This window comes from Marmota marmota, unplaced genomic scaffold (genome assembly GCF_001458135.2).
Source record: "Marmota marmota marmota unplaced genomic scaffold, marMar, whole genome shotgun sequence".
NCBI lineage: Eukaryota > Metazoa > Chordata > Mammalia > Rodentia > Sciuridae > Marmota > Marmota marmota.
In genome coordinates this window covers 6109441-6132865 of record NW_026000305.1, presented here as the reverse complement: position 1 = coordinate 6132865, position 23425 = coordinate 6109441, and the positions used below count along the sequence as shown (strand labels likewise).

Genomic DNA, 23425 nt, shown 5'->3' with positions numbered 1-23425 from the left:
ACACATATTTAGTTGTTCTGAAGAATAGAAAAAAGAATCAAACATTGAGGAAATTTTATCTGTAGTAATATTCTAAAGGACAATTTATAAGAGGTACCATAAACATAAAAATATGCATTTATCTTTGGCTAATAAATTTACCTCTGAGAATGTGTCTTATGAAAATATTAGGGAATTGAACACAAAATTATGTTCAAGGATATTTAAAATGTTAGCCATAACCTTTATTCAGATAAGTAAAAAACTGGAAAAACCTATATCTTTAGCAACAGGCAGTGGTTAAATAATATAAAATAACCACAAAATAGAATACCATTGAAAATCTTCTTTTCACAGAGTTATAACATGTAAATAATAGAAAGATCTTAAAACATAAAAACCTACTGTTTAAAAGAATACATAAATATATGTGAGGATATGTGTTAATAAGAAACATTTTTAGTATATGTATTAAATATTATTTGGGAAAAAAAACAATGAGCTATACAGCTGATTGCTTTTTCTTTTTTCATTATTATTGGTCTTTTTAGTTATACATGCCAATGGGATTTGACATAATTCTTTTTACTTCTCTGTATTTCCCAAACTTTCTACGAAAAAATGTATATCACTCTTAACAATCATGATTAAAGGATAAAAAGAAAATGTGAAAAAAAAACTATGCCTCCAGAATTTAGAATGAATGGGCAAATATACATACTATGCAACTCACTTAAAATTTAATGAGATACCAGTGAACAGACAAAAAATATTATTTTTGTCCTCAAGATATTTTAAGCTCTGTCAAAATATAAGGTATTATTATATGTGAGTATGAATGAACAGTTAAAATTTCCCAACGTGGTTCACTGTTTGTTATAATAAAGGTAAAATAAACATTCAGAGCTAATCAAAAAGTTTTATAGAAATTAATACCATCAACTACCATTATATTTAATGAGTAATTTATTGGATATATTAAAGGGCATTCAAATTTATATCTCTTCTTTCCTTCTCTTTTCTCTGGAAGGTGTAAGTATTATTAAAGACTAAAGAAAAGGTAGATATGAGAAAGAAAAAATGTGCTTCATTTTAGTATGATTATGTTAAATGTATCTTTATGTATGCATAATAAAAAATACACATTTCAGAGAAGATACTGAAAACTAAATCTCAGTAACTATGTCAGAAGTGTAGTAAATACTTAATTAGCAATTTCAAAAATGTTGGAAGAAAACTGCCAGTTATGTATGTCATTAAATGCTTAATTAACCCATCTAATAGTGTTTTTCATACCCTTGATTTTTTATTAGAGGTATAAGCTTTGGAGTTGCTGAATATTTGGCGAACATCCTTATAAAATTCCAGAGGACTACCATAGTTTCCTGCTTCTAAAGTTTCTTTCACAGTGCTGAAGTCCATAGGTGTATCTACAACATCTTGATAATCCTACAAAGAATAATGTATTACATTCAAATATCCAAACTACATAACAATAGTAAATAATACATTGGACGGAGATTTGCATTACATACCAATGTAATCCACCATGAAATGAACACATCATTTTTCAGCCTGCCAACTACCTTCCCCCAGCTCCAAACCATAATTTGGTTCATAGCAAAAAATGTAGGGTCTATGGAAGAGCCTTAATCCTACCAACGCAGTCTTTAATCATACATTATTTTGAAGGCATAGAATATAAAATACATAGTCACTGGCTTTATTTTCACAGAGTCCACAATATGGAATTCGATTTCCTGCTTAAAGGCTGATGTAACTTACAACACTTGGCCAACTGTTTTATTAGAGAAGATGGAATTGTGCAGGCATAATTAAATGGTTCCACTATACAAATTAGCTATGTATTTCCAAGTTTTCCAGCTATGAGGACATTTTTACTTGAAGAGTAATTAGCAACTGAAGATCTCGATTTCTTTTTCCTCTGTACTTTTTGTCTCCTTTTTATTGGTTCTTTTTAGATACATAACAATAGAATTTATTCTGACATAATTATAAAGACATGGAATATAATTTATTCTTATCCAGTTCTTATATTCGGTCCCTTTATCCTCCCCTGCTCTCATCCTACTACGATAGTGATCTTTCTGCTATTCATAGTTTTTTACTTTTAATTAGTATCTAGTGGATGTAATTGATGGTGAGATACACTGTGATATATTCATGTATTTACATAGGAATGTTATGCCAGATTTATTCTGTCTTTCTCAGTCCCATCCGTCTTCACTTCCTTTCATTCCCCTTTGTTTACTCCATTGATCTTTCTTCAATTCTTTTTTATTTCCTCCCCCAACACCTTATTTTGGGTCAGCTTCCACATATCATAGAAAATATTTGACATTTGGATTTTGAGGACTGTCTTATTTTACTTAGCACGACAGTCTCCAGATCCATCCATTTTCCTGCAAAGGACATGATTATATTTTTATTTATGACTGAATAAACTGCATTGTGTATATATATACCACATTTTCTGTATCTATTCAATTGTTGAAGGGCACCTAGATTGGCTCCACAGCTTAACTACTGTGAATAGTGCTGCTATAAATATTGATGTGTCTGCATCACTGTAGTATGCTGATTTTAAATCCTTTGGATATAAACTGAGCAGTGTGAGTAGTGAATAGCTAGGTCAAATAGTGGTTCCATTTATGACTTTTTAAATGTAAAAACTAGCCTTTTAAAAAAATTTTTAGCCTATTTCTAAGCTGACATGTTGGAGGTGTTGGTCCTACATTTTCTTCTGTTCTAATTCCTAGGTCTCTAATCCACTTTGAGTTTTGTATAGGGTAAGAGAAAGAGGTTAAATTTTCCCAGCACCATTTGTTAAAAAGGCTATCTTTTCTGCAATGTATGTTTTTAGCACCTTTGTCCAGTATCAGATAATTGTAATTATGTGGGTTTGTCTCTGTGTCTTCTATTCTATTCCATTATTCTCCATACCTTTCTTTGGTGCCCATACTTTTTTTTTTTTAACTATAGCTCTGCAGTATACTTTGAGGTCCTGTGTTGTGATGCCTCCTACTTTACTTTTCTTGTTGTGTCTCTTGTTTTTCCAAATGAATTTCATGAATGTTCTTTCTATTTCCATAAAGAACATCATTGGGATTCTGATGGGAATCACTATTGAATCTATATAGCACTTTTGGTAATATGGCCATTTTTACAATACTAACTATGCATATCCAAGAACATGGGAGGTCTTTCCAACTTCTAAGGTCGTCTTCAATTTCTTTCTTTCGTGTTCTATAGTTTTCATTTTTAGAGGTCCTTCACCTCTTTTGTTAGGTTGATTCCCAAGTATTTTATTTTTTTGAGGCTATTGTGAATGGGATACTTTTTCTAGTTTCTTTTTCAGAAGGTATATAATATATAAGGTATATAAGAACGTGACTGATTCATGGGTGTTGATTTTGTATACCACTATTCTGAATTTATTTATGAATTATAGAACTCTTCTAGTAGTTTTTTTGTGTTCTTCTAAGATCATGTAATTGGAAAATAGAAGTAATTTGAGCTCTTCTTTTCCTATTTATATGTCTTTAACTTTCTTTATTTATCAGATGCCTCTGACTGGTGTTTCAGGGACTAAGTTGAATAGGAGTGGTAAAAGTGGGCATCCTTGTCTTGTTCCTGATTTTAGAGAACATGCTTTTGAGTTTTCTCCATTAGGAATAATGTTGGCCTGGGCTGGGGTTGTGGCTCAGAGGTAGAGCACTCGCCTACTATGTGTGAGGTACTGGGTTCAATCCTCAGCACCACGTAAAAATAAAATAAAGATATTGTGTCCACCTATAACTAAAAATAAATATAATAAAAAAGCAAACTTTTCTTTGAAAAAAAAAGAATAATGGTGGCCTTGGGTTTGTCATATATAGCTTTTACAATGTTGAGGTATACTCCTTCTATCCCTAGTTTCTCTACTGTTTTAAACATGAACAGGTGCTGTACCTTGTCAAATGCTTTTTCTGTATCAATGGAGATAATCATGTAATTCTTATCTTTAAGTCTATTTATCTGGTGAATTACATTTATTGATTTCTGTATTCTGAACCAATCTTGAATCCCTGGGAGGAAACCCATTTGATTACTTTTTTTTAAGAGAGAGAGAGAGAGAGAGACAGAGAGAGATAATTTTTTTTAATATTTATTTTTCAGTTTTCGGTGGACACAACATCTTTATTTTATTTTATGTAGTGCTGAGGATTGAACCCAGCACCCCACGCATGCCAGGCAAGGACGTAGCTCAAGCGGTAGCTTGAGCCACATCCCCAGCCCAAGTGTACTAACTTATTAATGTGTTTTTATGCAGTTTGCCAATATTTTATTAAGCATTATTGCATCTACAATCAGGTGTATTGGTCTGAAGTTTTCTTTCATTGATGTATCTGTCTGATTTTGGTATCAGGGTGATACTGGGTGCATAAAATGAATTTGACAGAGTTCCTTCCTTTTCTATTTCATGAATAATTTGAGGAGAATAGTATTAGTTCTTCTTTGAAGGTCTCATAAAACTTAGTGCTGAGTATCCATCTGGTCCTTGACTTTGGAAGGCTTTTGATTGTTGCTTCAATTTCATTACTAGAAATCAATCTGTTTAAGTTTTCTATATCCTCCTTGTTCAATTTGGGTAGGTCATATATCTCTAGGAATTTGTTCATATCATCAAGATCTTCTAGCTTATTGGAGTATACATTTTCAAAATAATACTAATGATCCTTCGGATTTCCTAAGTTTCTGGGTGATATTTCCTTTTTCATCTCGGACTTTTGATAATTTGAGTTTTTTCCTCTTCTTGATATTTTGGCTAATCATTTATCAATTCTGGTTATCCTTTCAAAAAATCAACCCCTTGATTTGTTGCTCTTTTGTATTTTTTTAATCCCAATTTCATTGATTTCGGCTCTGATTTAATTTTTCCTGTCTTCTAATGATTTTGCCGTTCATTTGTTCTTCTTTTTCTAGGGCCTTGAGATGTTAGATTATTTATTTGGTATCTTTCTATTCTTTTAGTTTATCAGCTCAATACTATGATCTTTATACTGTCAAAGATATTTTTTTAAATTTTTTAGTTGTAGTTGGACACAATAACTTTATTTTTATTTATTTATTTTTATGAAGTGCTGCGGATTGAACCCAGGGCCTCGCACATGTTAGGCGAGTGCTCTACCCCTGAGCCACAAGCCCGGTCCTGTCACAGAGATTTTGATATGTTATTTCATATTCTGATTTACCTCTAAGTATTTTTTATTTCTCCCCCGATTTCTTCTGTATCCATTCATCATTCAAAAGTGTATTATTTAATCTCCAGGTGTTAGTTTCTATTTTTTATCTTTTGGGTAGTACTAGGATACCAGGAATTAAACCCAAGGTCTTTTGAACACTAGGCATGCTCTGTAGCACTGAGCAACACCTCTGACTCTCCTTTTTGATATCTGTGTCTGTGTTTGTATGTGGTGGTAGGGATTTAACCCAGGACTTTGTGCATTTTTTATTTTTTAATCAATGTGTTATTTTTGCTTCATCTGAAATCCTCTGGCTTAGAAGTTCAGAATTTAGTTTGATTTTTTTTAGGAGAAAGGGAAGATTCCATATTAAATTAAAAGATTTTAAGTCTAGCTAATATTAGAGTTATCATATGGAATAGTATTTGGTATTTATACCTATATACATATGCTATAGTCCTCAATATTTAAGTTTTGAAGTAAAACCCACAATCAATATTAGAACCCTCATTCTACTTAGAGGGATTAAAAAGTAAAATCACATTTCCCTTAAAGAAGAAATTAAAAGAGCCAGAAGTAGGGGCAGAGAAAATTATTCTAAATAAGAGAAGACAACATTTTCCAAAGAATGAGAACCCTTAATTGCTCTAAATGTATTATCTTATTTTTTAAATCAGAAAAAAGTCCAAAAGAATATTCTCACACAACATGGTTTATGAAACACTAATATTTTTATAAAGGCAATTTTTGGGACTTCTGTAATACTATTAAAACCCAGACTCAGCCTGCTTGTTGAATGAACTCCTAGTGGGAATAATCAGGTGCACTACAGACAAAATCATATTGTATAATTGATGTTTTCTACTCTGCTGCATTAAATTTAGTCTATATAAACAAATAAACATCTAAATGGATACTATAAGGAACAACTTTAAGAAATTGTTAAAAACAAAAAATAAAGATAAAAAAATGAACAAATATGAGAAGAAAACAGAATTAGAAGGCAATTTTAACAAGTTACAAAGGGCATAGTATGTTTTAAAAAAACACATACAAAACAACCACCAGCATATATATTTTTAAAGGCAAATAAGCCTACCTCAGATAGAGATGGATCTTGTTGTCTTTCTGGAACAACGGACTCTGAGGATTCTCCTTCTTGCTCTTGATGGCCCTATTAGGGTAAAGATCATGCATTTTTCCCCCAGATCACCACTACAAAAATATCAGGTCTTGTAATACAACCACAACTTAAGGCTAAAAAATCCAAAAATAGAAATAATATTTTATAGGTTGTACTTTAATGTGAAGGAATTCTGCATTCACCATTATTTTCTGCTATAAAAAATAAGACTAGTGTGTTCTGCCCAAACTCTCTAAAAACAAAAAACAAAATGAGCTTTGTCTAACATAATATTGTTCCTTAAATATCCTTTCCAAACTGAATCCCATGAATACAGAGAATATGGATGGTTGTTAAGCTTAGCTGATGCTCTGATGTATTTCTGAAATATTGCCATATTTTTCTATGAAAAAGTTTAAAAAAGACTTGTTATTTAATAAAAGGTAATGAAACATATAAATAGATACATTCCTAGAGGAGAAATCCTATAACCTACTTTCTCATGTTTTTAATGTTTGTTGAAAAGTAATATTCGTATGTTGGCTACTCTAGTGACCATGTTTATTATAAACTAAATAGGATTGACATGTAATTAAGTATTCACGCTGAATAAAAGTATATCATAAATTAGCAATATGTGTTCAAGAAATATCTGAAATAAAAGCAGGAAAGAATAGCAAAGAAATTTATTCAAATTTGGTTTTTAAATGTATAATAATTTATGTACCTAGTACATGAAAGCCATTTTAAAAAGTCATGACTAATCATAATTTAAAGATAGAAGTATGGAAGGAAATAAAGAAAAAAGGGGGAAATTGTACTTACCTAGATGCTAGCATGGACATTTAAGGAAAATTATTATATTGGCAATTATTTAAACAAATGCATGCTTACTGGCAAAGGAGGAGGATCAGCTGGATATCGAAATGGCTCTGAGTCTTCACGTTCATAAATGAGGCTCAAAAGTTCTTTGCATTGTTTTTTCCAAGCATCAGGATTACACTTCAAAGACTGTCTTCTGCCTCGGCATTTGACCTATAGATTTTTAATAGAATTATATCTAAAGGCTATGCCTTTAACTTTTCACTGACTTTTTCATGTATCCCTAGTGTTAATATATTTGTGTAAAACAGAGCAGCCACTATTTAAAAGCTTATAACATTCTCACTGAAAACAAAACAAAACAAAAAAAAGATAAAACCACTAGACATTGCATTTGTAGAAATGGCAAGATTCTAGAATTCTGAATTTTTATTTTAAAAAACCTGAATCTCAAATAAAGTACAAAAAAAGAGAAGAAATGAATGCTTTTCCTATACAAAGGTAATAGATTTATAGATTTAATATTTCTTGGTAGTCAAGTTTACTTGACAAGGGCACCATCAATTGTTCAGGACAATTTTTTAAAACTAAATCTTTTATGGCCATGATATTCTAATCTTATAATTTGCTGCCTTCTGTTATGATCTCTTTCAATATTTTAAAGAATATTGTTCTTTCTATAGAATAACTTTCATGTCTAATTATCATGGAGAAGAAATATGCAGAAAAGAGTTAACATGAGAGGCCTGAGGTTAATGTCTTTAGCAGGGCTTCACTTAAATGGTTAGCCCATGGCTGACATTTGGAAACTTCCTTATAAAGGTAGTATAAACTTATTATAAAGGTAGTATAAACAATTTGATTTGTGCTAGATACCTACTTTCTCCTGGGAATCTGAAATCTTGGTATATGCTAGTTAGATAGTTTCTACATAACTAATACCTAATAAAATCTTTGAGGACAGCGTCTAATATAACATACAGATTGCTTCATTTTCATTTCTAGGAGAATGACCTCATAGGAGAGGGATAATAGATGGAAACCTGCTTATGGATTCCTCCAGACTCTGCCATTGTCTTTCCCCCTATGACCCAGCAATGTATGCATACTGAGTTACTGTAAAAAAAAAATCTTAGCCATGAGTAAAACTATAACCTTAGTACCAAGAGTCCTTCTAGCAACTCTCCAATGTGGAATTGCTCTTTGGAATCTCTGACACAGTAAGTCTGAAAATGTTTCTTCTCAGTAGTTCACTTAGTTACCTACCCTTCTTCCAGATGAAGTACCAGGACCATCTGAATCTAAATCAACCATTTCTGTATCCTAAGTTAAAAGAGGAAAGTATGAGGAGATGTTAAGTTTTACAAACTAGAAACCTACAAGTAAATGGCAAATATAATCATAATCAACTTTCCTCAGTGGAGCAGGCAACAAAACAAAGGCTGAAGGGAGACTTACCCCAAACTTTGCCAATATACTGTGAACAATTTGAAAATGATATTGGGAGAACTTAATAAGATTTCTCTTCAAATTAGAAAAGGAAACAACAGAAAAGTTGTAGTGACTGGAGAACGTTGTTATCTGTGTTAGTATTTCTTATGACACGTTCACTTAATAAAATTAGAAAACACTCATACTCATAGTCAATTATTTGTTATTTCAAGGAATAGATCTCTTTTCTGTAGGGAAATATAACTTTTTACTTAGCCAGAGATTCAGTTAATTGTCTCCCTGAGGGATAGTTTTTTTAATACAAGTAGTCAAGGCCTATACCACTGGTGATGGCAAAGCACCTAGGTTAAGAGCTACTAGTAAAGTAACTAATGAACTATTTATATTCCTTTCTAATATCAGTAGTTAAAAAACAAAGCTGTTAAATTATATTTTTCTTTAGTTATCTATCCTAATCCAAGTAGTGCTAGTTTGACAAAAAATTCTTGAAACATCAAATCCTATGTTAAAATACATTTATGATAAAGGTCAGAGAAAATAGAGGAAATGATATTGATAAACTTTTCTTGGCTTTCAAGAGGCTAATATCTAATTTGTGTATTGTGTTTTCCTTGTTATTATTATGAAAATAAGATTTAACCCCAATAATACAATGCTTTATAGTCAGATACTTTCATAAAAGGAAAAAAAAAAAGTGCCGTGATGTAGCTCAGAGATAAGGACTTGCTTAGTATGCATAAGGCCCTGTGCTCAATTCCTAATACTACACACACACACACACACACACACCCCCCAAAATAAACATGTAAAATATCTCATGCCATTGCAATAAGATCTAGCATAATTGAGTCATTTCTCCCTGGGATGAACTGTTTTCCAGTAAAAATTTTGAATTACCAGTTTTCAATATTATTCCAATTTCTTATCTTGTTTTGGTTTCTATCATAAACTCTGGTCAAATATGGTTTTATGTAAGTTAGGAACAATGATTGGTAAGGAAACACATATGTGAAATTCTGTTGAGAATATAAATTCCATTTTATTCAGCAAAGACTACTTTATATTTAGAAATTTATAGAAAGAAATAAAGCTGCAACTTCATGAAACTTAAATATTAGATGTTTAATCTATCATTATAAAATAATTTAATATTTTACATACAATGCATAGAAAATAAAACCCCTAATCAAATTTTCATCAACTAGATATTCTTTTAAAATATTGAGTGCTTTGTCATTTTTTTTTAAGGATCAGAAAATAAAGTATTAATTTCTCCTCACTGAAACCCACTGAGTTATACAGGATGACTGGCTTCCTGACCTTGACTAAACCCTCTAGCATGATTATATTTTTGTATAGTCCATTTGAAATAGGTCAAAGCATTTAATATGTCTTTAGCAGGGCTTTACTTAAATGGTTGGCCCATGGCTCACATTTGGAAATTTCCTTTATTATGGAGGTGGTATAAACAATGTGATTTGTGCTAGATACCTGCTTTCTCCTGGGAAATCTGAAATCTTGGTATGTGCTAGTTAGATAGTTTCTACATAACTAGCACCTAATAAAATCCTTGAGGACTAAGCATCTAAAAACATAGAGATTGCTTCATTTTCATTTCTAGGAGAATGACCTCATAGGAGAGAGATAATAGATGGAAACGGGCATATAGATTCCTGCAGACTCTGCCAGTGTCTTTCCCCCAAGAACCAGCAATGTAAAGAGTGATTTGACAAAAAACAAGTGATTTGACAAAAAACAGTCAGCTTCCAAAAATCTTTTACTGCTTACAGCCAATTGTAATATTTATGTATGACACTTACTACAAATAACAGAAAATGAATTCATTACTATTTATCATATCATGTTTCTTACCTCCTCTCCATCAGTACTGTTTAGTTCTTCTGCTTTAATTTTATTATAAGTATCCAGTATATCAGTACAGCTCTGATCCCTAAGAAACAAGTCAAAATACATTTCTACTTATTTATTTATTTATTTCTGGTATCAGGGATTGAACTAGAGGGGCTTAACCACTGAACCACATCCCCTTCCATTTTTATTTTGAGAAAGTGTCTCTCTGAGTTGCTTATGTCTTTCTTAAGTTGCTGAGGCTGGCAGCAATCCTTCTGCCTCAGCCTCTTAAGTACCTAGAATTACAGATCTACATCACTGTGCTCAGCCATTTCAATAATTTTTAAAAAGCTGTAAGTTAGTCTCTTAGAAGGAAACAAATGCTTCTTACCCAATAAATCGAAGTAAAACATCAGTTACAATTTTGGCTGCTTTAACTATAGGACTGTCTGGCTCATTGAAAGTCCTAGCATTATGCTCAATGTAGCGCACCTCCCACATTAATGCTGATATTCTCCTACAAAAGAAAAAATATCCTATGTTACCTTTGTCTGATACATTTAAACTACATTCTAAGAATATGCAACAGAAAAAGTAGGCACTTAATCATTTTATGTCAAAGGAGATCCAATATATTAATGTCTCAAATATGTAACTGATGAAGGCTAAAAAAAGGGATGATACAATTTCAGAATTTAAAGCACAGGAGGGAATTTTGAAATACTAGACAGCCTATTAAAACTAGAAGAGAACTGATCCAGGACACTGTGGGTAAAGAGTGATTTGATAAAAAACAAACAAAAGTATGCTGTGATAAAGACAAAATAATGTTTCGTTTTCAGAAGAAGGGGAGAAAGAAAAAAATAAACCAGGTTATACAGAATGACAGCTTGTTCATAATATTTAGTATTGAATAATATTAAAATGTTGTAAAAATACATTCAATTCTTAATTATAAGAGGCAGACTAACCAGTTCATGGGATACTAAGATTAGGGTGAAGTGGACTTCAAATAGAGAAGAACAAAGAACTATCTTCCAAGACCTCCCATAATCATTCCCCTCCCAACCAAAACCAAGGAAAAAGTAACTTGGTTCTTTTACTACATATATTTTAGGATTGGTTATTAAACCTAATTAACTACTACCTAATGCCCCAAAGAAGATTTAGACATCCTCTATATCTATGTACAATCTCCCTCTCCCTTTCCCTGTCCCCTCCCCTCTCTCTTCTTTTTCAGTACTTGGGATTGAACCCAGAGTCTCATACATTCTAGGTAAGCAATCTACAACTAAACTGCATCTGTAGTCCTCTTTATTTACTTATTTTTAATTTTCAGACAGGGTCTCTCTGAGTTGTGCAGGCCAACCTAAAACTTGAAATACTCCTGTTTCAGTCTCCAGAATGGCTAGGATTACAGGTGTGCAGCACTGTGCCTGGCTTTCTGTAGCATCTTAATTATGATGAATCCATAAAACATCTAATTTGCCTTTAATAAACTAAGTTAACTTCACTTTTCATTTTACAACCTAATTATGCATGCTACCCATGTTTTCCTCTTTGTCTTCCTTTCCTATACCCTTTTCACCCTGGAAAAGTGGAAACCGATTAAATAAAAGAAAATTGGTGTTCCACAGTTTTAGAAGAAATTTTAGAGTGAGTCATTGGATGATTATTTAATACCATAAAAACACGATCTCAACAAAGCAAGTCATACTCATAAAACTGGATTTTTAAATAAAACTAAACAAACCTATAAAAGCGATTTTCAAGTCTCCGCCTGATGGTATTGAGGTCAGTTGGATAAGCAACTACAGTACAATACAAGGGGTAGGCACTGAGATCCACTGGAACAGCAAAAGGGCTGGCAAAATCTACAAAATTACCAAAATCAAAAATAGTTATAAAAGACACTAATATTAAATGTTAACAGTAATAAATAAATAAGGGCAAAATTCTAAATTCAAAAACAATGATGATTCAATTGTATGTTTTTCTTTTTTTTGACATAATATCGATGAATCATGCACAAAACACTAGTTAAACTCAGGTAAAAGAAAACAAAATTAAAGGAGCACAATGTTGAACTTTAGATTGCTAAGTCTTTTCTGGATAAAACAACAAAACTTTTTAAATGATATATTTCTGAAAACATAACTATTCATGTGGGTAAAATACATTATTCACACACTGTCTTTATCAAGGAACCCCATCCAAGATCAGGTTCAGGAAATTAGCAGCTAGAGAGTCAAAATGACTCAAGAAAGAAAAAGACACATGCCTGCCTTCAATATTATCCCCCAGAATACTGAAAATATTTATCAGTCATTATTTTGACCAAGCATACAAAAATGTTAATATCTGGCTGGGGATATAGCCGAGTGGAAAAGTGCTTGCCTGGCATGTGTGAGGCCCTGGGTTCAATCCCCAGCACCACAAAAAATATTAATATCAAAACTAGTGTAAGAAAATGCATTTCCTATTATAGAACTTAAAATTCTGCTCAGCTTAGCTTCCTTCAGTTGTCTTATTTGTTTGTTTATTTATTTATTTTTGCATTTACCATACCCAGGGAAAGAAGGTGGTTTATGCCCTGAATAACTCTTTCACATTCCTCATCTCTAGAATGAGCCCCCCACTCTCCTTCCTGGGGTTTGTATAGCAAAGCAGTCAATTCCTCTTGGGAAACAGGAACACCAGCACCAACTTCATCTGGAAAGGCAGCTAGGTATTAAGATGAAAAATTAGAAATGATTAGTGTCTAATATCATATTATAGTAATTTTATTTTTAAAAGAATTATAATTTGACTTTAAAAGCATATTTACTTCCTTCTGGAATTGGCTCCATATCCCAGGGACTCATCTTTTCTCTCTCATTATTGTCCCAGCTATTGAAAAACAATGAGATAAAAATTAAGTTTACAAGTGCGTCCATTCATATACTAGTATAATTTGCATGACTTCTAGGAGAGTGAAATTTAGAAAAGGAAAACATAGTAATCATTAAAGTTCAGCTCTGTTTAAGTAAAGATAATAAAAAACCACTGCTAGAGAAAACATGTTCCACCAAAATGAAACTTAGTGGTTAGTAAGCCTATTCCTAGTATTTTATTTATCTTTTGTTCCAAATGAGCATATATTCACTATTAAGCCAGGGAAAAGAAAGCAAATATCTTTCAGGTGAAAAGAGTTGGTGTAATGGATCACTTCTTTCAATCTCTCTTTTTCCTTTCAGTACAAGGGTCTGAACCTGGGGCCTCATACGTGCTAGGTAAGTATTCTAGCACTGAGCTACTTCACCAGCCATTTCTATTTTATTTTGATAAAAGGTCCCACTAGGTTGTTCAGGTTGGCCTCAACCTTGCAAATTTTCCTGCCTCAGCCTCCAATGTAGCTTAGATTATAGTTGGGCACTACGATGTCTTATTGGATCACTTCTTAATTTATCCCAATATCTTAAGTATTTTAGCACTTTCAAAATTTTAATCTTCTCTTTTTATCTGTAATATAGTGGCTTTAAAGGCAATCCTCACAAAATGAACATTTTTTCCATTATTTTTGAGAAGCTTCATTCATTAGGAACCTTACAACTCTGGGATTTCCAGAACAATTAAACTAATATTGCAAACAAACAGTATCTCAAAATAAAATGCTGTCAACTCTACCTAGAATTCATGTCATTAAATAACAGACTAAGTAGTAATATTCACTACTATACTACAGATATAACAATTACTTTAAACATTGATTTAATTTCACTATTTTCTATGGGAAAATAATTTCAATTCTTCTTTAAAGAATAAAGACTTATGCCAGGTATAGTGGTATATGTTTATAATCCTGCCAACTTGGAAGTTTGCGGCAGGAGGATTTCAGATTGGAATCCAGCCTCAGAAACTTAGTAAGACCCTGCCTGAAAAATTAAAGGCCATGGGGAAAAGTCAAAAGGGATACAGATGTAGGTCAGTGGTAGAGTGTTCATGGGTTCAATCCCCATTACCACAAAAATATAAAATGAAGAAATACTTAAGAGAAAAAGTAAACAACAAGGGAGGTAGAAATGCTTTTAGTATTTGCTTGGTTTTAGTATGCACAGTGGCACAAATAGTTTACCATCAAATTCTTTCCAGTAGGCACTATGCTTACTTCCTTATAGTTATTATAAGAGTAGTAATTCAGATAAAAATTTATTATTAATGGCAGTGTTTATTTAAAGTCCATATTATTCTACAGTATTATATCAGGCAAAAAAAAAATATAACTATACTTACTGAACACTGTAACACTGGAAAGAACTATCAGGATACTCTGGTTGAAAAGGTTGCTGACTCTCTACAGTCCCAAACCACCAGGCGTCATCTATTATACTGCGGAATCTATCACCTATAATGTTTAAAATTTAAAAAAGAGTGCTCTTGATAAATATCAGCTTTGTACCCAGTGTAAATTGCTATTTTTTCTTGAACACGTAATTAGCACTATATCTGGTATTACCAGATTTTTCAAGATGAGTTTTCCAAATAAGTGAATTTTACATTTTACCCTTTTCAAGTATTTTAATTTCCAAGTGGTAGAATTTTTCTCAAGTACATCATACATGTTTATGTCTTCATAGAAAATACTACAAACATAATTTAACTTTTATGAATATCATTATGCATACTCCTTAGTGTATGGAATGTATGTTAATGTAGTTTCTTTACCTTTTTTTTCAGTGCTAAGGCTACAGCTGTTTCTTCTTTTTTGTTTTTAGTTTTTTGCCTTTAAAAATCTCTTCATACAGGCTAACTATATCATATCCAAATGTTTGCATCTAGAAATGTTTCCAATTTTGGAGTTTTTCATATTATATAATATTTGCAAAGATGTTACTGGTTGAACATCACTAATCCAAAAACCTAAAATATGAAATGCTCTATTCATCTTAGAAAGTTTTCAATTTTGGTTCTCTATAAGGGTGGAGATAGAAGTTCACTGAGTTAGACAAAGGAGAATGAAGGGAAGGGAGGGAAGATGGGAATAGAAAAGACAGTAGAATGAATGGGAGATAACGTTCCTATGTTCATATGAGTAAGTGACCAGTATAACTCCACATCATGTTCCACTACAAAAATGGGATCCTAACTAGAATAAGTTATAATCCATGTATTAAAAGGTCAAAATACATTCTACTGTCATGTATATCTAAAAAGAATAAAAGAAATAAGAGAATGCTGAAAAACAGGCTACTGTAAACAACATAAAAATTACTAATGGATGGAGTGATATATTTGGATATGAAACAAATGTCAAATTATAACCAAAGATTTGTTGTGAATTAAAAAAAAAAAATGGAAAAAGGAAAGTTTTTGATTTTGGAGCATTTTGAATTTTCAGATAGGGGTGCTCAACCTATACTAGTTTTCTGCCTTTAAATAGCTAAGGATTAAAAAACCAAACCTCTATGGAAAAAATATTCCTTATACACTGAAGAATGTAAAAACACTAATAAACATATATTCACATGGTTTTTAGTATGTATCAGGAACCACTGTGTAAGTGCTTTCTATATATTACATCTCTTCCTTGATTACATCAACATTATAGGTGTGCACTGATATAATTTCCCTTTTAAAGATAAAGGGAGTAAGCCATAGAGGGATTGAAAACTTGCCCAAGATCAATGAGCTAGTAAGTGACAGAGCCAGAACAAAAATATATTAAAAATACAGGCAAAATATGGAAATGTGTGAAAAATGCCAATAGTATTAAAGGCCTTATGTTCTGTATTAATAATGACAGAGCTATAAACTAATTTCTTTTGAAAATTCCCTCATACTAGTATTATATTGCTTCTTTTCATCAGAGAAAAGAAAAGAAAAAGAGAGGGCAGAAGAGTTAGGGCTAAAGGAAAGAAACAATGGTAAGAGGGAGGGAGAAAGAGGAGGAAGGGAGGAGAAAAGGAAACCTCAATAGGCAATGGTGTTTTTAAAAGCCCATGTATAAAAATACTCCATAGAGGAATTGACAGTTCAGAATTTTCTTTAATTCAGATTTGTATTATTAATACAGTAGGTATTTGCCCAAGGTTTAGAGACTAAAGTAGTCCCCACCTATCCACAAGGGATATTCTCCAAGACCCCCAATGGATGCCCGAAATTGCAGAGATCACCAAACCCAACATAGTGGTACACTGACGTTGGTGAGGCATTGGCTCAACAGTTCTCTAACAGATATTCATAAATGCAGATTCTTAAGAACAGTATAGTATTTGAATATAATCTACAGAATCCTTCCATATATTTTAAATTTCTAGATTACTTACCATTCCTAAAAAATGTAAATTTTATATAAACTGCTATTATACTATATTGTTTGGTGAATAATGATAAAAATGTACATGTTCAGTACAGATGCATTTTTTAAAAAATATTTTTGATTCATGGTTGATTGAATTCACACACGCAGAAACAATGAATTCAGATAGCCAGCTGTATTTGATTTTTTTCCCCATACATACATACTGGATAGAGTTTATTTTATAAATTAAGCTCAGTAAGAGAGTAACAATAAGAGAATAATAATAATAATATATAGTAACAAAAATTATGTGAATGCGTTTTTCTCTTGCAAGATCTTATTATACTCACCCATCTTATGATGATGTGAGATGATAAAATGTCTGTTTACATGGTAAGATAAAATTAGGTGAATGATATATGTATTGTGACCCAGTCTTAGTTTACTATGTAAGGATTACCGGAACACAACAAGCACCATGATACAGAGAGTTCAGAACACATAGCTAAATGACTACCAGATATATAGTATAACATAGATATACTAGAAAAAAGGGATGATTCACATCCTTAGAGGGATGGAATATGATGGTGCATGATTTTTTATCACATAATCCAAAACAGTATGCATTTTAAACTTATGAATTTTTTTAATTTTTGGATTTTCTATTTTACCACCACAGGCAAATGAAAGTACAGAAAGTGAAACAACATATAAGTGGGGGGACTACTATACATACTACACAATATGCATAAAATCACTTAATCTGGAAAAGAAATTTTAAATGAATTTTCCTAGTTTGGTTGACAGCTTTCTTGAACTAAACATTAAACTACATTCTTTCTACTAACTAAGAGTTAAAACTTTACTTATTCTACTTTAAGCTTAATAGTTATTAGCAGCAGTTCTATACTCACCAATCTGCCAGTTCCTTTCTTTGGCTTCATTATAAAACTGATGTAGCACAAGAAAATCAATGACATCTGGCATGTCATGATACCTGTATAGAAAATAAAGCAATGGGAATCAAAAAAAAATTATATATATATAAACTTACTAAATGTCCAAGGATATATGTTTAATTGGAACTCATCAAGAACAATTTTGCAAACATCATAATCCTTGGACATATGTTTACTTAAATTAAATCCCATCTGGCTTAATCTTTTTAGGATTGCTTTGCATAATCTTGTATTGCTTTAATAATGTAAAGGCACCAATAAAGGTTTTTAAATTTTAATACAAAATTCTTCATATTAAAAAATTTAAAAAGAACAGTGTGAATTGAAGTTTTCTCATCTCCTTAGATTTGAAATTTGACTTCAAGAAATGAGCCATTGACTATTTCTACTATTATTAAGAGAAAGAAAAGCAACTACCCTGTTTCAACAACAGGCACTTATAAAAGTTAGTCTTTGATTCCTCACAACAATCCTGAAGAAAATATTAATATATTAGCATTTTCATTTTACACAAGATTGATTAACCTGTTCATGAATCCACCTATCTAACCATTTATATATGTGTGTGTGTGTGTGTGTGTGTGTGTGTGTGTGTGAGAGAGAGAGATAAAATTCAGAAATCAATCAAGAAGGGTTGGGGATGTGGCTCAAGCGGTAACGCGCATGGGGGCACTGGGTTCGATCCTCAGCACCACATAAAAGTAAAATAAAGATGTTGTGTCCACCGAAAACTAAAAGATATTTTTTAAAAATTCTAAAAAAAAAAAAAAAGAAATCAATCAAAAATTAAACACTAGTGTTTATAACTCTAAGCCCTGTGGTAGTAGTGCTACAGTACTTTCTCTCTTATTAAGTCCTATACTCTGCATAATATACAATGGGTATTGGGGTAGGGAGAGGGAACATGGAAGGAATAGATGAATTCTAGATAGAGAAGAGGGGAGGGAGGAAAAGGGAGGAGGCAGGGGATTAGCAAGGATGGTGGAATGTGATGGACATAATTATCCAGAGTACATGTATGAAGACCCGAATTGAGTATCAACCTACTTTATATACAAACAGAGATATGAAAACTTGTGGTATATATGTGTAATAAAAATTGTAATGCAAAAAAAAAACTAAAGTACACATATAAAGACATGAGATGGTGTGAACATACTTTATATACAAAGATATGTAAAATTGTGCTCTATATGTGTAATAAGAATTGTAATGCATTCTGCTGTCATGTATTTAAAAGAATAAAATCAATTTAAAAAATACATACATATAAACACAGAGAACTAGAGATAGCTACTTACTTAATGGAAAAAGACTCTCCAGTCATTTTTCCTGAAATGGGGTCAAGAAATGCAAGCTTCAAGCAGCATAATGTAGGTGGTCCAACCTCATATTTGATTCCTACAATCTTAACAAACTCTTGCTCCTATTCATGAAAATATAAATGGATTATTATTTTTAATACCAATAACTACCTAACATTCACACAATATTTCATTACTACTTGAATAATTTAAGAATTATCTGAATACTCACCATATGTTAGGTATTACAAAGACTAATGTTAAAAGTAGTAAGATATGGCTCTTGACACTTAATACTTAATAGCAGGTTAACGATAGTTTAGGAAAGGACATTACACTAAGTAAAAGCAGCAGAATCCTCTAGGAAAACATTTTAAAATTCATGTTCCTAAACCCTACTCTTATAGAATCTGATCCTATAGGTCTGAGTTACAGACCAGTAATATATTCGAAAAAGACACTCCATGGGATGATCCAGCTCTGTATACATAAAATTACAACCCTAGCAGGAATAAAGTATGTAAACATACAGGTTCATAGATGACATGTTTATATTTGAGAAGATGACTTTTTTGAATGCCTACAATATTACACTACAACAACACTGTATATTATCAGTTACACTAAAGAGATGGCAAACTGGTTCTCAGGAGTATAGACACTTGCTTAAAACTTCAGGATCTTATGCCACACATGCTACCTCCTTTAACTTTCTAGGACCTTGGAGTTAGGATTAGAAATAAGAAATTATATGTTTTAGTCATTGCCTTAATTCTAAATTTAATTTTTACCTGATTCAAAATAGATGGTAGCTATCCCTATCTCCCAAGAGTTGACTAAATAAACCTCACTTGATATTTTATCAACTTAGAACATTAATACAACTTTTTTACAAATCTCTTAACTAAGTTTTTACTTCAGTAAATATACAGATTCTCTCTAGGATCCTTCCTGCTAAGCAGCATGACATAACAATCCTTTAGTAACATGGAAGACCATGGTAAAACTGCCCTTTATTCTCTTGTTCTCCAAATCAGAAAAGCAAAATAGAACAAAATACATATAAGCCTAAATAGAAATAATGGCCCAAGTACACCTATGTCTATATGTATGTATATATGTATATATAAATAAATGACTGAACGGATATTTATTGTCAGAAAATCCTTCAATATAAATAGACATATCTCATTTATTCAATGTCACATAGCTATGTGGGTATTACATCAAAAGATATTCCATAAAGCACCCCATATTTCTAAACTTCTTGTGATTTATGATATTTAATATATCCCAAAGCTTCCAGAATGTTGACAGTGTCCATAGTCAACATACTCTGTCACTTTGTTGAATATGCAGAATGTACAAAGTTGTTGATGGAGAAAATATCCACAGTAGGGTACTCTCACTTTGTTCTATGTATGGAATGGCACAGACTACAGGATCTAAATCTTGAAGGAAATTAGGTCAAATAATGAAGAAAATGTCATAAAAAATTTGGGAAACATACAACATATGACCCATCAGAGCCAGTTCTACAAGAGTGTCATGTATCAATTTATATTGGATACATGAACAGTGAAATATGAATTATACTGAGAAAAATCTTATGGGTAAAGTAACAAACTATCAACTGCATAGTTTATGAATTTGAAAAACTTACCCTGAGATCCATTTTATTCCATGGCTGTTTCTGTAAATTAACACTATATATTTTTGACTTCCTTACAGCACGCACATAAGCTTCATGCCCTTGCCTAAAATAAATAAGCTAAAAGAGAAAACATAAGGTATTAAATAGCATCATCCTATTTAACAACTCCATAAATTCCAGTATATATTCTACAACTACCTTACTGTTTGCAGAAAACACATCATTAGAGTTTTGAAAAATCTGTACTATTCCCCAAAGAGAACTCAAAATGGCATCATTTGAGCATTAACTCAAAGTAGCAAAATAGCATTAAATTCTACTAAGTGGTAATTAAGATAAAAATCAAGCCAATTATTTTCATGAATTCACAAGCAAATCAAGTTATCTCTGTGTTCACTGAGCTTCTACTATTTTCAAGACACTATGCCAGGCCTTACAAAGAATACAAAGATACGAAGATTCAGTCACTAATCTCAAGAAATATATGATTGAATACAGCATCTAAGACAATGTGTGTAGGTATGTATATGTGTATACATATTTATCTATATTTATCTATCTATCTATATACATATAATTCACAATGTAAATATTTTATCCAAAATAAAATTAATAATATACATATGCTAAGACTCATTAAAAATTTAGTGCTCTTGAGGATCTGAGAGAAAAAAATTTTAACAAGGAATAACCAACCCATCTTGCTGTGCAAGGTGGTACACACCTGTAATTCTAGTTACTGGGAGACTAGGGTAGGAAGACTGCCTCAGTCTAGGAGTTCAAAATAACACAGCAATACTTCCATGTATCAAAAAAAAATACCTCATCTCCCATCTGTGGAACAAATGGGGAACGTCGTGGTATAGTATCCAAGATCCACTGTGGGGCAAACCATTCTTCATTGGGTTCACCTGCCATAGAAACCAGTCCTCCTTTCTAAAATATAAATACATTTATAGCACATATATATAAAACATATAATTTATAAATGCTTAAACAAATTAATAATAATATGAAACATAGCAGGGAGAGAATGTTAAAACATCAGGTTCAAAGAAACCCTGGAACACACACATTTTAAAGACTTTTCTTTAGCAATTATAATACCTTTTGTACCAATAAAAAAAATTTTCATTTCAGCTAACAGATAATAAAACTATATAACATCTAAAAACTAAAAATTTTACTCTTCATATTTGTAGAGTACAACCTGAATTAAAACAATAGTAAGAAATAACTTTCACAAATAGAAGGTGATAATCAAAAAATTATGTCTAGGGCTGGGGATGTGGCTCAAGTGGTAGCGTGCTCGCCTAGCATGCGTGCGGCCCGGGTTCGATCCTCAGCACCACATACAAAACAAAGATGTTGTGTCCGCCGAAAACTAAAAAATAAATATTAAAATTCTTTAAAAAATTATGTCTACTAATGAAACAGGACATATAATGTGTAAATAATATTTTTTTAATTCAAAGAACTATGTGAATTAATTCTTTATGTCATCTAAATGAAATTATAGTGGAAAAAAAGAAACCATTATTGGGATAAATTAAAACCAAAGGAATGGAAGAAGTGCCCTATACAATTAATTACACTTTTCCATTCTCTGAGTCAAAAATATATAGAAATTTATGACTGGTAACATTGAGAGAATAATACATTTACACTATACTTGCTTATTATTCAAGAACTTTGTTACATTTTAACATATAATGATCAATATTATAATGATGAAGACTCAGCCTCTATCTTTGATAACACAAAAATGTCAAAATGAAAGGGGATGACTCAAAATGGGGTTGGGAGGGAGAGCAAGGGAGGAAGATTACCTCTAGATAGGGAATAGGGGTGGAAGGGAAAGGGAGGGAGAAGAGGAATAGCATGGATGGTGAAAGAAGACTCTCATCATTATACAAAATACATGTATGAAGATGTGAATTTGGTGTCAACATACCTTATATATAATCAGAGATAGGATAAATTATTGTATAATGGTGTATTAAGAATTGAAATGCAAAATTAACAAATAAAAAATAATAATAAATAAATAAATGAAAATGTCAAAATGATTTACATTTGAAATCAATATAAATTACTTTTATTTACTTGTTTCCTCAGCTATAATGTTATTTTAAGATAAGTTAAATGTGACTGTTAAATATTCAAGTATCTAAGGAAAAAACAAACCACTACAATAAAAGCAAAACCAAAACAGCCCATATAGTTACTAACCTTCTTTCTAGTCTGTTTAGGTTTCTTTTGCCTTTCTTCTAGTGATTTCAAATTCTCCTCCTCAGAGCTGCTGCATATTTTCCGTGTGGCCTGTCTGGTTTGTCTTTTTGGAGGTTGCAAATTTATTCCAGCATCAGCGGTCCAATCAGAATATTCGCTTGATGAATCACTGTAAATAAACCAAAAGTATGAATATCTTAGTATGGAAAAGCAAAAATTTTACCTAATATTTGAATAGTGACCACTATATTATCAAATAGAATTATAAATGACATGGCTGCACAGAAAAAAAGTGTCAATATAAAATTCTGATCATTATCAATGTGATTTTAATGAAATGCTTCTTGGGTAAAGCATAACACTTAGTTTTCTATAACAGGATTTCAAATCCCTATCTAAACCACAATATCTTATTTAAAAGAAAGATCTACATACATTATTTCTAGGAATAATCAAATAGGGTTCTCTAAGGTATATAAAGAACTCAAAAAGCTAAGCACCAAAACAAAAAAAAAAAAAA

At 31.7% G+C, this 23425-nt stretch overlaps 1 protein-coding gene across 1 annotated transcript in view; it reads right to left on the bottom strand.

Annotated features, from left to right (window-relative positions):
* The window catches only part of Brwd3 (bromodomain and WD repeat domain containing 3), a 124831-nt gene that overhangs the window by 12855 nt on the left and 88551 nt on the right, over positions 1-23425 (bottom strand). Inside the window, exons 17-31 of the mRNA XM_048797288.1 lie at positions 22906-23115; positions 21496-21609; positions 20683-20790; positions 19017-19141; positions 17671-17753; positions 14746-14857; positions 13301-13362; positions 13042-13197; positions 12227-12347; positions 10865-10990; positions 10495-10573; positions 8437-8493; positions 7243-7383; positions 6325-6399; positions 1276-1428 (exon numbers count right to left, since the gene is read on the bottom strand). Coding sequence (XP_048653245.1) covers positions 1276-1428; positions 6325-6399; positions 7243-7383; positions 8437-8493; positions 10495-10573; positions 10865-10990; positions 12227-12347; positions 13042-13197; positions 13301-13362; positions 14746-14857; positions 17671-17753; positions 19017-19141; positions 20683-20790; positions 21496-21609; positions 22906-23115 — 1722 coding nt within the window. The remainder of the gene's footprint in view (positions 1-1275; positions 1429-6324; positions 6400-7242; positions 7384-8436; positions 8494-10494; positions 10574-10864; positions 10991-12226; positions 12348-13041; positions 13198-13300; positions 13363-14745; positions 14858-17670; positions 17754-19016; positions 19142-20682; positions 20791-21495; positions 21610-22905; positions 23116-23425) is intronic.